General features: G+C 40.1%; 1 protein-coding gene across 4 annotated transcripts in view; it reads right to left on the bottom strand.

The window, feature by feature from the left end:
* acsf3 (acyl-CoA synthetase family member 3) overlaps window positions 1-15,622 on the bottom strand; it is a 36,065-nt gene extending 20,443 nt beyond the window's left edge. Inside the window, exons 1-5 of one of the 4 annotated variants that reach the window (XM_067587040.1) lie at window positions 15,197-15,622; window positions 12,553-13,367; window positions 8,575-8,730; window positions 4,562-4,716; window positions 3,259-3,404 (exon numbers count right to left, since the gene is read on the bottom strand). In XM_067587040.1, the coding sequence (XP_067443141.1) occupies window positions 3,259-3,404; window positions 4,562-4,716; window positions 8,575-8,730; window positions 12,553-13,269 (1,174 nt within the window). In that variant the 5' untranslated portion in view covers window positions 13,270-13,367; window positions 15,197-15,622. Of the gene's footprint in view, window positions 1-3,258; window positions 3,405-4,561; window positions 4,717-8,574; window positions 8,731-12,552; window positions 13,368-14,726; window positions 14,804-15,196 lie in introns of those variants that run through there. The other 3 variants (XM_067587050.1, XM_067587023.1, XM_067587031.1) reach the window with 3 other exon arrangements.
* Window positions 15,623-16,558: the final 936 nt, after the last annotated feature.

Raw genomic sequence — 16,558 nt, 5'->3', positions numbered from 1 at the left:
AACCAGCCAAAAGTTGAGCCAGATTATCTAAACCACTTTATTTAGAGCTTAAACCAAAAGTGTGAGCACTAGGGTAATAATTTTACTTGTTTGCCTTCACTATTGTTTTCTTTTCCAGATTTGTTTGACTGATGTGGCGATTTGTATAAAACCTGTCTGACTGTTTGACTGCTCATGTTTTTGCCCCCTTGGACTTATAATAACAAGCTTGTTAATGATAAAGATGGCCATAACTATAAAAATAAGACTCTTTAAACTTCAAACAAGGCTGGTAAAAAAAGAGATTACAAAACCCAAAAGGGTCAATCTCTCAGCTCCTTGTCCTGGTTTCCTCTAATGGGGTGAAGTGATGTAGATGTAGATGTAGATGTAGTCTTCCTTGAGTTCTTCAACCTGTCGAGAGTGATTGCCATTTCAAAGAGTACAGGAAAATTATAAATGCTACAACCTGGACGGGGAAAAGGTATGTGTGGAGCAGAGGAAACATGACAAAGGTCAATCAGAGATATTCTCCCAAGAAGTTGATGAAATACTACTTTTCAGGCCTAAATTGCATAAAACATCGCCATATTTTTAACAGCAAATACAAAAAAGAGGAAAAGGCTGGACAGTAATGTGACCGGACATCACAAGGAAGACAGACTGAAGGCGGGAAGGTGTGATGCTGTGGTGAAATATGAAAAGGTCTCTTTCCTTAATGTAAGTGAGAGGACAAAAAAAAAAAAAGACGCTAGGAAGTATGCAGAAAAAGAGTAAAAAAGATGATAAAAGGGTGAGATAATAATGAGATGGAAAGAACAAGGATGAACTCATCTCACATATTTACATCTCAACGAGGGCAATATGACCCAGAAAGCAACACTGCTGTTAATCTGGAATGTTCCAAAACTGTAAGCTACACAATAAAAATCAGGCCAGATAGACGCCCTACATAAAGTTGAATATTATTAATAAAATTGCTGCCAATACGGTGTATTAAGAAGAGCTGTGTTGTCTGCCACTTAGCTGGCAGGGGACAGAAAGAAAAGAAAGTAAGAGTGGGAAAGAGAGAGGGTGACTCCACTCCTCTACTCTTCTGAGAGTGTTTCTTGCGGTTGTTATTGATCCATTTTAACCTACTTAAAGACAAGACAGGAGCACACTGACTCAAACAGGCACAAACTCATGCCCACATACACTCACACCTACATACACACATCTCTGACAAATGTACTGCCGTGGAAACATCAATAAAACCACAGACCTCTTGAAGCCGTTCTTAATAATCACCTGAGAGGAATCAAACCCAGCCTGTTCAGTTTATGCCAAACATTACCTGTCAAACAAACAAAACAATACCACAACAAAACAGCAGACAGAGGATTACCCAATCCACTTGCAAGCCAATTAGCCTTACCTGTAAGAGGGAGAGTTGGCTGGGGAACAGGAAGGAAAAAAAAAAAAAAAAAATAGAGGGGGAGGACGGAAGAAGACGGGAGAATAAAGGAGCTCAGAGAGGAAGAGAAAGGAGAAGAAAGCAACCAACACTAGCCTGACCTAATTTCCAGACCTTGCTTTTGTTTCCGCATGTGTGAGGGAGGTGTAGTTGGGATCATGGGGTTTTACCTGACATCACACCAGAGAAAACCGCCTATGATCAAAACACAATATGTGAAGCCGAAGCACTGAATCGAACTGTCGGGTAGTGCTGAAAAACATCAGATATTTGAGAGATTAAAAAGAGAAAAGTTACCGGGTCTGTGGTCATGTTACAGTTGGTCAAAACTACTTTTGAAAACACGGCCAGTAATGCTGTAGTGTGTGTAAAAGGATTTCACTGTTTTTCAGATTTTGCCAAAAATAATTTCCAGGACATAGTGTAGCATGAAGTTCTGGTATCTTATCCTGTCTCAGCAACATATTGAAATACACTAATCAAAAATACCTTTGAAACAAAAGCTCTAGCTTGAACTAAAATCAAATTCAAACTTAGCCTCGTTTTAAAAGATACCTTACACCTCACCAAGACCACACCGGGGATGTGCTTTCATCAAATGCTCCAACCTTAAACTTCAACTTTGGAAAAAACAGAGAGTAAAATCCACAAGCGTCTGCTCCATCACGTCATTTTCATTTGAATTCATCTCAATGAAAGCCTCATGCTCTGTCTTTGTCAGATGACAATCATAAGCTGACGAATTTGTAGGACTTAAAGGATAGGTTCACTGTTTTTAAAGTCTGTCTTGAAACAATAAGGGTGCCCATATGAACACTTAAACAGATTTAGCTTGCTGTAATCTTTTCTTCTGTTCATACTGGCCATTAAAAGATCCCTTTAATGCACTTTTCATTGAGGGACAAAATCCACCATCCACTTTCTGTGCAAAAATGTATCCAATTCAAGTCAGTCAAATCAAGTGGATATTTTACAAAGTTACAGTCTTTATATATTTTCATACGAGCAACCTAACTGTTGTTTTAAGACAGACCTGGAGAACTGTGAACCTATCCTTACACAAGCAACAACAGACAAAAGTATTAATGTTGATGGTAATTCTTTCTCCAAAAACCTATCATGACAAATTTCAACACCCACATTCACATAGGCTACCTCTATTTGTAGGAGAGGTTGACTTCTGACTGTGATCAATCCAAACATCTTTAGTATTACAGTCGGTGAAACTGTGTTCAGTCTTATTATACTATCACAGCAATGGAGGTGTGACTAGAAAGCACAACACCTAGCTCAGCTGAAAGACTTATTGATTTTGGTATTTGATGGCCCTCGCTCAAAGTTTGCAAATAAGAGACAGACAGACACCTGTAAGGCCTTTTTGCCCCTGACTGAGTTTTGGTAACCTGGTAAAGTGCTATGGTTATGCACTCCACCTGCATTCTCCACTGTAATTTATTTAATTAATTAGTAACTGCTGATTGTTAGATGTCAAACTTGTCTTCAAAAAACCTTGTGTTCTGGCCTCTTGATCAAGCACTTGCTTCCAAACATCACCACAGGTTGCTTGGAAAAGGAAGAAGACCTGTGTTTTCAGCTGTCTTAGTACTTGTTATTGGTATGGCACTTGAGGTTGAATAGCATTATCGTTATCCACCAGAGTGAAGAACTCAGAATGAACAACTCTGAAACAGTATTGGTGTGAGTGTGCCCTTATATTTTGGTTTTTATCTTACCTTTACCTGCCTCTCCCTAAATATCCTTTTCCATATTAAAGTGAGTGTGCGCATGTGTATGTGCGTATTCAGTCAGTCAAACCTAAGTACCTGGGATGCGTGGGCCCTTCAGAGGGTTGGAGAGCGCCATGCCGATCTCAGTCATGCCATAGCGTTCCAGCAGTGTGTGTCCTGTAATCTCCTCCCAGCGTTGGAGAGTGGGCAGAGGGAGAGCAGCTGAGCCTGAAACCATGAGCCTGAAGAGAGAAGGTTGGATGTCAGAAAACCACTCAGGGACTCACAGTAATGATGCACTTGAAAGTTTGGGCAAAACACATCTCGGATAATCACGGAGGCGTTCTTTAATATCCTCCAGGCATATTATTTGTTGCATTGTCAGACATTCACATGTGATGTATAGGTGATTGGTGGGAGTCAATGAGTTGAATGTCCGTAGTGCTCCAGGTGAGAATAATTCCGTTTTTTGATGAATAATCAAACATGTACAGTATGCACAATGAAGAAGTAGAAAATACTGGCATCACAGAATCAACCAAATAGAATACTGCAGACACCACACACTGATGACAAAATCAAGGAATCAAAATAACCTGCAGATGTGTTACTACATTAGAGCTGCAACGATTAGTCAATTGACAAATTAATTTGCAACTATTCTGATGTTCAAGCAAAAATAAATTTGATGGTTGTAGCGTCTCAAATGTGACGATTTCCTGTCTTTCCTTGTCATATATGACAGTACATAGAACATCTTAACATTTTAGGCTTTTAGTCAGACAAAACAAACAAACTGAAGACATGACCGTCGCCTCTGAGAAATAGTGAATACCTTTTTTTTAACACTGATTAACTGAAAATAATCAGCAGATGAATTGACAATGAAAATAAATTAATTCATTCATTTTTAATTTAATAGTTGCAGCCCTATGCTACATGATTCAGTATACTGTCGCTGAAAAACAGATGCCTAAATATATTGCAGGGCAATAAAATGCCCCCAGTAGCTAATAGCTACTCTAATATGTATATATATACAGACTGGTGACAAATTCAAGGAAACATGAGGCATCTTAGTAACGTGTTGAGCCACCAGGAACCTCAAAAACAGCTTCAATGCTCCTCCAAAAGATATTCCCTCATTTGTTGTTTTGATGGTGGTGGTGGAGAGCACTATCTGTCTATCAGATCTGGCGACTGCGAGGGCGATATGACACATATGACTCACATCATTTTCATAATCATTACACTCTTCAGTGAGCCTTTTTACCCTGTATGGAAGAAACTTGTCATATTTTTCCCCACATATTTCTGTATGTGCACACATTTGTGTATCTACAAATACAGTATATCTACCCACAAATAAGCTGTCTCTGTTAGATCTTACAGCTACTACCTGATCCTCTCTTTGCAGACCGCTTTGACAAAGTCCTTGACATGAGGCTGTGTGAAGTGCTGATCATAGTGCTGGATCAGCTTAGAGTAGATAGTTGGCACGGCCATGAACACATTAACCAGGGGGGCCTTGGAGCTCAACAGCATCTCCCACACCTGAGAGGCGGAGAGAGAGAGACAGAGAGAAAGAGAGACAGAGAGAGAGATGAGCACAAAATATGACTGATGAGGGCAGAAGGAAGAGTGAGATAAGGACAGGCTGATGGACGGGACCATGCAACAGAAATGATTACATCCACATTCATTCCATTAGAGTATTTGTGATATCAAAAAGTGCCATTTTGTTTCTTTTATTTGATGTAAATGGCAGAGTAAGGTCCAGGCAGCAGCCTCATATTAAACCTGTCAACACAACGCCAAAACAAGAAAAGAAAAAAAAGTCAAGATTTAGAAAGGTCAGGGGGAGGAAAACAGCAGACTGCTGTGGGGCAGAACTGGCACATCGGCCAGTTAAAAGGGCTTCTGTACAGCTACTTTTGACAAATGTGCTTCTTGACTCGGTAGAAGGAGATACTCATGCCCCCCACTGCATCAAGCACGCTGCTGTTAAACACACACACACACACACAGGCGTTAATGGACATAAACATGAATCATGAACTACATGCGCATATAAAAATACTGTTCAAATAACACATAAACTCCCTTGTTCAAGGACAAAGTCATTTTACACACTACGCCCCACCCATTCCACCTCATCCCTCTAACACATACACACACACACACAGTCTGGCTGTATCACAGTAGACGATGGGAGGATGGGACGACAGCATGAATTAAGTGAAGGTGAACGACAGCTTCTCTAAGTCCCGTCTCCCCCCTGGGAGACAAACGCTCCTCCCCAGCTGTCTCCCCTCCCCTCTCAGTCTACTTATCCTCACTTCTTCTTCTTCTTCTTTCATTCTACCTCAATTTCCTGAGTGCTTCTTTTTCATTCTCTACTTTCTTCTCTGACCCCCACATCTTCCCTTCATCTTTCTTTCTCCCTTCTCCTCTCCTCTTCCCTCCCTATCTCACATTCACTTACCGTCTTTCTCCATTTCATAATTTCTTGCTTCACTGCCTCTGCAGTCTCTCTCTCTCTCTCTCTCTCACACACACACACACCTAGACACATACTCACATATAGAAAGATGCAGACTATCCCATCATCCCTCTCACCTACCGCCGCATCCTTCTTAATGTGCTGGCAAATTTCTAAACTCTTCCTTCCACTTCTCCTTTGAGTCACCTCATTGTAGACTCACCTAATTTATTCACTGCTAACCTCTGTTCCTCTCATCTCCTCTGCATCTAATAAACAAACATACTGAAATATATCGACCAATAAAGATGATAAAATTAAGACTTGTTGACAGTCTAATCAGATCTCTATCCCATTTCTCACAATATCATTACAAGTTGATCCTAAAAAGGTGGGTGTGTCTGGTACCTGTGCACACGGAGAATAAAACTTAGTTCAGAGGGAAGGATTATTAACCGAGCATGCCTTGACCATTCTGGGTGGTGTCTGTCAAGTGCAGTGGAGCGCTTCCACCAAGACCAGCATGGAGGGGAGAGGAAGGCAATTTATGTCTGTCAAAGAGCTGGCTTCCACCTATGGGGACAGGATGTGGTGAGAACCCAGAGCCACGGCCTGCATCCTAAACAACTCTGTGAGTTGCTGAGCCCTGCACTCAACATGGGATTACTGTACAATACAACTGCAGGTTCTTCCTGAGAAGGACAGGAAACTGAACCTCAATACTTTTTGGATACGGACCAATATGTGGCGGTAGTGCTGAGTATCAAAAACTGTCAGGTATTGAAAGCTGGTATGTTTAGATTTAAAATATTCTTTGATTTGATATTTCCTGATTTACATCATTATTTTGAAAGTTTTGGTCTGTATTTTACACAGGAAAGCTTGTGCAGCTGTTTTGCTTAAGGACAAAATTAAACACTGATGCATTTGAGAAGTTTTATGATGATTTGTTAAAAGAAAACTGAGTTTGGTAGAAGACCATGTGCAAACATTTCAAACCATAACCAGCCTTATACCCATGTTACATAAATGTACCGAGACACAGAGTCCATCCAAATTTGATCAAAATCAGACTGGAGCTGTTTTAGTTAAGGCCTCTAAACCTTTGAGAAGTTGACCTTTACCCCAAGCCAAAGAATTTCAGTTTTTTAAACAATGCGAAACAGAGTCAAGATGCTTTATTCCTCCACATTCTGACTTTGAATCATAGGAGCAAAGGGTAGATAGATTTCTGAAAATTCTTCTGGCCAGTATCTTTGTACTGTGTGTGGTGTTAGAGCTAAGTTTTACCTACAATTATAACTCCTAATAAGTAAAGTGTTTTTTTTTTTTTTACCTGAATTGATGCATTGATCAACAGAATATAAATCAGATATTATTTTGATAACTGGTTAATCATTTAATTAATTATTTAAAGCAAAAATATCAAATGTTTGATGGTTCCAGCTTCACAAATGTGAAGATTTGCTGCTTTTCTTTGTCTTATATTATAGTAATCTGAACATATTTGGGTTTTGAATGTTAGTCAGACAAAAAAAAAATTGTTATTTGAAGACACCACCTTGGGCTTCAGGAAATTGTGTTTTTTTTCTAATTGTGATGAATTTTCTGACATTTACAGACCAATCAATTAATTGATTAATCGAGATTTCATTATCAGTTGAACTGATAATGAAATCAATCGTTAGCTGCAGCCCTAGATGTGTTATCTCGCCCTCTTAGTAAATATCACAACTATTGTTTTGTTTTTTTTGTATTTGATATGACGTCTGAGTTCACAATGTGTAAATGCATTGATGAATCATTTTCCTGTGTTTCTAGCTGCATGATGAAGTATCCGATGAGGATTCAAATTAAGAAATAAAATCTACCCTGTGCTGTGTGGGTACATACCTCAGTCAGTCTACAATAGCACACTAGAAATAGACATATCTACGATTTAGCCGATCACAATTCCTGCACTGAAAATTTTTGTCACTATCTCCAGGCGAAATCAGAAGGAAAAAAAAAAAAAAATCAATGCCGGCCTCTGCTGCCTAGGCTACCCTTCAGAGATCTTAGGAGATAGAAGAGACAGACTATTGATCACGTCATCAATGTACTGTAACTTCAGGAGAAGGAGAATAAAGGCTTTTTTCTAAGGGTGAGAGAAGGGGTTTGTGGTTTGGTACACAAGGTCAGGGATAACAGTCGAATACTGATAGCTATGATCGTGTAGCTATACCCCTGCTGACAGACGCATATGTCCTTCAAAGACCATTTCGCTGCCATTAAGCTGTGGAGGTCCCTCCATAAAAAACAAAAACACACATACATCAGAGAACACATGCATTTACACTCCTATATGTTCCAAAGCCACACCTTCACACACCTACACACACACACACACACACACACACACAGCACTCCTTCTTCCCCTCCCTTCTCTTGGCCGAAGAAGCACTATCATTCTTCAATGTCAGCTCATCGATTGATCCGCTGCTTAAGCCCCCGCTGTGAGTCGGCATTGGTCAGATACAAAGCCACACAGGGCAATTCATCACTGAGCCCCAAACACTTAGTTTGACAGTCAGAGAGGGAGGAGGAGGAGGAGGAGGAGGAGGAGGAGGAGGAGAAGGGGAGAGTGATAGAAAGAGAGAGGGAGAGGAGATGAAGTGAAGAGAAAGGAGGGAGAAGAAAAGGGGAAGGGGAGAGGGAAACACTGATAAAGGCATGGGCTTACAGATATAGGGACTGATGTGGAAAGTGTTGAAAGTCTTTTTCAACCTTGGTACACTTTGTCCATGTAGTACTTCTAAATCTGAAGTACTTCTTAGGCCGATTTGGCTCTCATAGTTACCTCCCGAGCATCACAGCTATACAACCGAGAGAGAAGTTAATGAAAGGTATGCATGAGAAAGAGTGAGAAGGTGAAAGAGTGCAGTCTTGACCTTTTGAGGCTGGAATTCGGGCAGCATAATGCAGGTGGCGCCCACCCAGAGCGGGCACAGCAGCTTGTTGACGATGCCGTGCACGTGGTGGAGCGGTAAAGTGTGGAGGATGACGTCATCTCTGGACCACGCCCACTCTGAAACCAGACACTGGACCTGGGAGGGGGGTGACAGGGAAAGAAGGGGTCAGCATCTCCATAATAAGTCACCTCAATCAGATTCCACTCTTGCAGATATTTGTAACGATAATCTCCTTCGTGCTGTTGTTTGGTTCACTACCACAATTATAGAATTGATTTTTGAGAGTTATTTGAATTTTTCACCACCGTACTAGTATGCTTTGAAAGTGAAAGAGAGGATATCTTATGTTTTGTAATGGGAACGCTATAATTTTCATGTTTTTATGGATGAGTAAAATAAACTTTGACCCTGAACCTTGACCTTAAGAGGGGTGGATATCAGTGAAGTAACTCCAAGGATCATGTGACAGACAGCATACTGCAAAATGTACATATCGGATGTACTGCAGTGTTGTGAAGTAATTTACTTGTTTAACTTTTTGTTCCTATTTCCCCTTAATCCACTGTATTCAGACCTCAATTAGTAATTTACTCCATTTGCAACGATGACTTTTGACAATGACCAGAGACTCTTGTGAACAATGAATTTGGTTGCAGTTGGAGAACATAATAACGATGATAGACAGAGCATACTAAAAGCATTGAACTAAAACTTTCAGGCCCAAGAATGTGAGAGCGCACCTTTCTAAAAGGGTCAACTGAGGCTTGCGCCAGTGTAGAAATCAACATACAGATATGTCTCTTCAACAATGGATTTTTCCCTGCATGATGAAAACATTCTGTATAAAAAGAGCACCAAAATCTGCTCTTTACCCTTCATGTTTTGAATCACTGCAGCTATGATTAACATGATCATAACTTCTCTGAACGTGTATCTCGGCATGATGTTTGATGTCTGATGTTTGATAACAGCTTTTAAAAAGTCAACTGTTACTAGGTAATACCAAATTATAAGTGTTATATGGTGTCGTACAAGTCCTGAATTGTGTGTAGTGCATTACTGGACTTTTTCTCTCAGAAAATAAGCCATTTGTTTCAGGAATGAAGGAGATGGAAGTTAATTTCTTCTAGTCAAGTCAGTTTAGACTAAAATCACTACTTTGTCTTATTAGGCTTTACATCTGTAAACATATGACACCCACGATCCTTAGACCCTCAATTCTGAATAGGAAAAACTATCAAGATTTAATTAGAATTCGATTTGGTGATAAAGGAGGACATGGAAAGTATCTGACATCATCCTTGTGTTCCTGAAACCACTTCTGACATTGTTTAGCAGTGTACTGTGTCGAAACAACCGTGAATGTGGAGATATTAGAAGCTTATTATGTTTACATTTTGTTGAGGCTGTGTGAGAAAAGTAGTTAACGCACCTCAAAGATAATTTGTACCTTAGAGTTGTCCAGTATTGAATTGCATTGTTTTGAACAGGTGTTCATCTGATTGTGTTATTGTGAGTAATATTTTCTTGTTTAGAAACAGTGAAACTTCCACTGCGTGCCTCTGAATGTAAATACAAAAATCACTGAGCAGATCACAGCTGGTAATCACTGACGCACTTGCAGAAACATGCACGCGTGCAGAGAGCGGAGCTCATGTTAATGTTTGCTCTGGGAGTCGGTATATGAGGTCACACCACTAACAACAAGGCCATCTAGGTCAGTGTGGAGCAGTTTTTGGTTACAGATGTTATTGCAGTTTTTACGATCAATCAAATGGCATTCAGCACTCATCTGACATCGGTCATGATGTCAGCACCTTTGACATCATACACAAAACACACTGCGTACACAGTGCACCTTAACAATAAGGTTTTGTGTGTATGTTTTTTTATTTTTTCCAATCACTAGGAAGAAATCGCACGCATTTCAATTCCCAAAATTATACGAAAAACATTCAGTGTAAATGGAGACACTGATAAAGACATGTAAGATGTAAACGGAAGATGGGGATTATATGGTCTCATCTTAAATCTAAGCTTTATTTTGGAAGTGATTCATGAAATTTATTTTCCTTCCTCAAACTGGTCTCGAGCCTTCGAGCTTTCCAGGAACTCTGACAACCTGATGTTGTTGCCTTTCAGGAAAACAGACAGACTCACTTAATCATTCACTCACTCACTCACTTCCCTCAGTCACCCAGAGACAAATGAAGCTCTGCCTTTGTTGAGAGTGATTTTATTTTCCTCACTATTGGACATAAATGTCGATTTTGCTTTAAAAATATACAGAGGAATCTTCAAGAGATCTTTAATGGCATAAATTAGTGATTATTTAGAAAGCTAGACTGGAACAAAGGAGGGATGATACTAATCAGAGAGTCAGATATGGGTGTGAGGGGAGGGGTGATGTGGGGATGTCTACACACTTCTTGCACTTGCAAACGTGTGTATAATTTCATGTGTCTATATTTGATCATTTTGAGGAGCTCTGGATAGTCACTTCATATTCTGTTGAAAGACTAAACTAAATTCTCAGATATAGGGACTTGTGATTTTGGGCAATATAAAATAATCTGACTTGACTGGAATATTAATTAGCTGTCACTTATTTAACATATCTAAATACTGAATAATTTAGCCCATGAAAAACAAATCATGTATTCTTTACATAATCCTGGCCATTTACCAAATACCCTATGTTTTGATACTGATTTGCTACCCAGTTTATTTGACATCATTGGTTTTCATTTTTTTCAATATAATATATGTTAATAATAAGTTATTAAAAATTTTACAGTTGCTCGCATCAAAAAGTAGATATTTGGCAGCCAACTTTCAAGTCCCCAATGTCTGAGCTTCTCACAAGCACCTGAACACACCAACAAGGAGAAGTTTAAAGACACCCAGGTCCATATATTCTGATGGGATGACAGTGTGCAGTTTTGTGTTACCTCCAGTCACAGCCACAGTCAAGTGGCGAACAAATCATTTCCGCTCTATTTGGAGAATCTCTGTACAGAACACACAGACTGAAGTTAGGGTTTAATAAATGCTATAAAAACCAGGAAGGTGGATTATACCGTATCAAACAGTCCGTACACTGGTATTATACAGTAGTGATATTGTGAACTCACTGTAAAGTAAATCACAACACCTCTAGTATTAAATATGACTGAAAAAAGGAAGATAATATTTGAAGTGCCGAGATATAAGGGCAAAACAAGAACATAACGAATACTATAAATGTTAAAGGGCTGTTATAAATTATTTAAAACATGAGCTCAAAAATAGTAAATTGAAAACTTTTCTTCCTTTTTCTTTATTGCTATGAAACAATGTTTTGTTTAGCATAACCTGTTAAAGTTAAAGGTACCCTATGGAGTTTTGGCCACTAGTAGAGATATGAAGCAATGTTTTCATGAGTGGGTCCCATTTTGTTTGTATCTTCTGCAGGGGCACGAGGGCGTCACAGGTGACATGATGTACATGCCAACTGCCAGATTCATCCTATTCCACTGATTGATGATTAGTCACGCACCAAGAAACGCATCAACATGCCAGGAAAGGCAGAGAACAAACATGTATGTAAACAATGGAGGTTATTTAAAAAAAAAATACTTTGCAAATGTATTATGAGGTAAAGAAATGCACTCATTATGTTTTTAGGCATCAAGGGTACACAAAATGTGAATGTAAACATAGCTTTGTTTGTTAACAAGAAAATTCCACAGGATATCTTTAAACAGAGCCTATAGACGGTACACAGACAGCCCATGATGGTTATCTTTGATTACCTACAGCTGTTTTAGTCCACCAGCTGTAGCCACCTCTGCTATGTCAAACTTGTGAACCAACCTTTTTCACTAAACTAGAAGCCTGTAAGTCTATGACCAAAAGGAGGTGGAAGGTAATTTGCTTTGCCTCTCATGTAATTGTACTTTAAAAGACATCATTTACCATGGCTTGGATGCTGCTGTGCGTATGCAGGACTCCCTTTGGTCTCCCTGTGGTACCACTGGTGTAGATGATCATAGCTGGTCGCTCAGCCCAGTCTGTGATGGTGGCCTCCTTCTCTTCTGTCTCTGCCCCATTTAAAGTGCCCAGGTTAGAGGTAGGGGGCAGTGTGAGGTATGGCAGCCCAAGCTTCTGTGCCAGGGGCTCCACGGTTTCAGCGTAGGGATGCCCTGCCACCAGCAGTGAACTCTGGGAGTCGGAAATGATGTACTCCAGTTCAGATGGTGGGTGTTTTCGGTACAGCGGCACCGCCGTCCCGCCACTCATCCAAGCTGCCCACTGTGCCACTGTATAGGAAGCATCATTGGCACACAGGAAGGTGATTCGTTTTCCTTCCAGACCCCCAAAGTCAGAGTTGAGAGCAGTGATGATTCTTCTGGCAAGGCCTAAGCTGCTGCCATACAGCTGCTTGTAGCTGTGGCTGCCGCTACTGTCTATGATAGCTAGCTTATCTCCAAAAGCTGGAGCTCTGGCAAAGACGGGCTTCTGGTTTAACCTTGATGATGGTACGGTAGTCCATCTATGAGCTTTCCTCCGGACTACAGTTCCCAGTAGCCACTGCCCTGGCTCTGAAGGCCAATAAGTTCTGTCAAGAGTGGTTTTCCAGCAAGGGATGGTCCACTTCAGAGAGTGGCGAGCAGCAACAAGTCCTAAGAGCATGTTTGAGATACAGCTGTTCAGACCATCCAGAGTTTGAACCTCACGTCATGATGGCTCCATCCAATCTCTCACATTTGTTCATATCAGAGTGACATGATCTGTTAGTTCACAGGGAAAAAAGTATGTGAGTTTAGTTTTCTCTCACAACATACAGAAACTGACAACCACTTCATGAATAATGCATGAAACCCATTCTAGCTTTTTTTGTAATTTCAACTGGGGATCAAATCCAAATTCTTTTTGTTCTGACGAAAAGGTGTCCATAGCACCAAGTATCTGTAATACGAAGTGTCTGTCAAGTACCACGAGCTGCATCCCTCTTTAATTATTTTCTTTAATCAGACAATTTCTGATGAAAATCATACATTTTTGCCAATTTAAGATTTATTTAAATTTTTAGTTTTTGTACTGGTCTTTGTATTGAGAGAACAATATTATTAATATTTGAAAGTTTTGGCTTATTTAGTTAAATGAAAAAAGGTTTTTGTAGAAAAACGTTTTTATGTCTATCAAAGTAAGGTATAAAATAATGAATGAATTTTATAGTCTGGGGTCATCTTTTAGACTTCATGGAAAAACCAGTGCATTTGTGTATGTGGAGAACTCCTACCGTACTTAACTATTATATTAACTATTATAAATATTAATTTTTATTTATGTATTACTCTTTCCATTCTTGAAAATAACTTTGTAAAATCTGCTAAAATATTGTAACACTGTAAAACATACTGTAAGGAGGGTGATGTCTTTAAAAAAAATCCAAAAATGAATAAATAAAAAGTGGCACTGTAGAATCAAAACGTCAAAGGACAACTAACCCTAGGCTATAATCAACAGGACTAATTGGCCTTTTAAAATCTAATTTTATTTTTTTAAATTTACATTAATCTATTCATTCATTCAATTTTTAAACATGACAACCAGACGGCAAAGACCAGATCAACAAAGTCTGGTGCTGCTGTCTAAGTCTATGATGTGTTTTTATTCTGTTCAAAAAGGCAAAGACAAGCACGTAAAACAAACATACAAGATCAAACATTGGTCTATCCTGTTTTTCAGTATGACTTGTGTAAACCTGATTGTACAGCGACAGTTACATTAATTTGTGTAAACTTTTCTGTCACAGCCTGTAAATCATGACATGTAACAGCCAAACTGTACGAGCTTGACGATGGTGTCTCTCAAAAAAAAATTAATTTGTTTTTGCCAGTAACTTTGACAAATTCGGTACAAAATAACGTCACCAGTAATTTAACAACCTGCTGACTATTACCATGACATTTGACAATATTTCGGTTACTGACAGTTTGAAGTTGTATAAACGCTGACCGGACATAAGCCAAAGCAACGACAGGCTACCGTATTTTAATCTCGTTTCTACCATAAATGATACATTCATATTAGTTGCGTAACACCATTGTTTTGCTGTACATATGTCACCTTTAATTCACACTCACCTTACCGAAAACAAAAGCCGGTACGTTATGTAGTGAGGGACGGTGCAGCGGCATTATCTTTCCGGAATGAAACGAATATAGCTTAACTGGTTCCTACCACAGCTAACTCGCATCCCCTGTGTGGCGACCACGGTGGTAAATAACAATTCAGTAAAAATAAAGGTTTTAATCGTCTAAAGCTTTTCTTTAATGACATTGTACTTAATTACTTAAGGCATTTCACTGCATGAAATGATTTAAATGCACACAGTGCTATGAGATATGAGAATCATTAAACTGTTGCGTTTAGACAAATAAAATTAGTCTTTTTAGGCCTTTTTGATATTTTTTAAAGTTTAAATGCTACTTTATGACACGTGGTCTGATGTAGCATTTTGTACATTACTATATGCATAAGGCAACACAGGAATTTCAAATCTCCTTACAGCCTGCTAGTTGTTTTTTTGGTTTTTTTTTTAAAAATTGCTTACAGGGCGACTAGCATGACTTTTGTTGTCTGTCATCTTGTTGTTCTTAACTCAGCTTGGTGGTTGTTGGAAAGGCATTCATTCCCATTCTTGAAGACCTGCAGATCCAGTGGAGAGGCTGCTCACCAAAGAGGAGTCATGTGAAGGGAGGGTGTAGCATATATGCAGCCACCCCACACAGAGCTGTGTTTGGCTCTAGATCACATGCCAGTCCTACCATTCAGCTTGCCAACTAGCTTGGCTGGCTTCATCATCACAGTGCAAGTGGGCACATTCAGCCGCCAGCTGGCAGTCGTGGGCCTCAGATAAGAGAATGGTACAGACATGGCACACGTTCAAAAAGTTTTCACTTCCCTCCCCAAACCCCCTACACTGCAAACGAGGATGGCATGTTCCTAACGAAATTGGAGCCTTTGTTTCAGAGAACTCCCCTCCACTCTCAGGAATAGTATCGTCAAAGACCACTCATTCCCATTCATGGGGAAAGCGCTATTCAAGGGGATGCTATGCTACCCCAGCAGCAATGTAATTTACAGAGAATCTTTTATTTGTAGCCATTTGCACAGTCTTTAGTCTTTTTAATACAGATGGCACTACCGAATTTTCTAAGGATACAACCTAAAAATGACCGAATGTCGTCTCCGATGAAATCAAATCAGACACAGGCGACCGATGTTTTTTGGATTTGTTTCCTGGAAGTTGGCCATATTTTTGACATGTGGGGACTGGAATCTGAGCCATTCAGAGGCTTATTTACAGCTACTGGAGACATGCAGGGATGGATGAAGAGTGGAGGATAATAAAGGGCATCATATATACTGTGTATATTTGTCAAGGGTTAGTGGAGAAGACATGGCTACCGTAAGGAGTTATGGAAATGGTTATGGCGAAAACATGATAAGACAGACTACCTATAGTAAGTAGAAGCTGGCATTCTGCTGCAATGGCCTGCTGCCAACACATCATTCAGCAAAGACCACCTGAAAGGATCTTGCCACTGATGGGCTGGATGGCCGCAAGCAGGCGCCAACTCCCATCTTGGCAAAGGGCTGCATCTGAGGAAAAGAGGAAAAGGGGAAGAGGGGACCCCCCACAGATCTGTGAGAGAGGCTGAGATGGTAACACAAACCGTGGGGAGTACCCAAGCATGTGTCAGGTTGGCATCAATGTGAGAATGTCTTGGCAAGCGCTCCGTTCTCTCCCCTCCCACCCCAGCTCACACACAAACACACTGTTGCCCTGCTTGGAACACATGGTACATCAGCAGCGGCATCTGGCCGCGCTGACTCCCGGCAGCTGCGCTTCGTCTTCGCCAGTTGGGAGTCTTGGCACTGCCACTTCATCAACTACCTGTGGCTCCTCCCG

The sequence above is a fragment of the Thunnus thynnus genome, chromosome 1, assembly GCF_963924715.1.
Source record: "Thunnus thynnus chromosome 1, fThuThy2.1, whole genome shotgun sequence".
NCBI classification, from domain to species: Eukaryota; Metazoa; Chordata; class Actinopteri; order Scombriformes; family Scombridae; genus Thunnus; species Thunnus thynnus.
The sequence above is the reverse complement of the archived record's forward strand: the minus strand, read 5'-3'. Positions and strand labels throughout refer to the sequence as shown.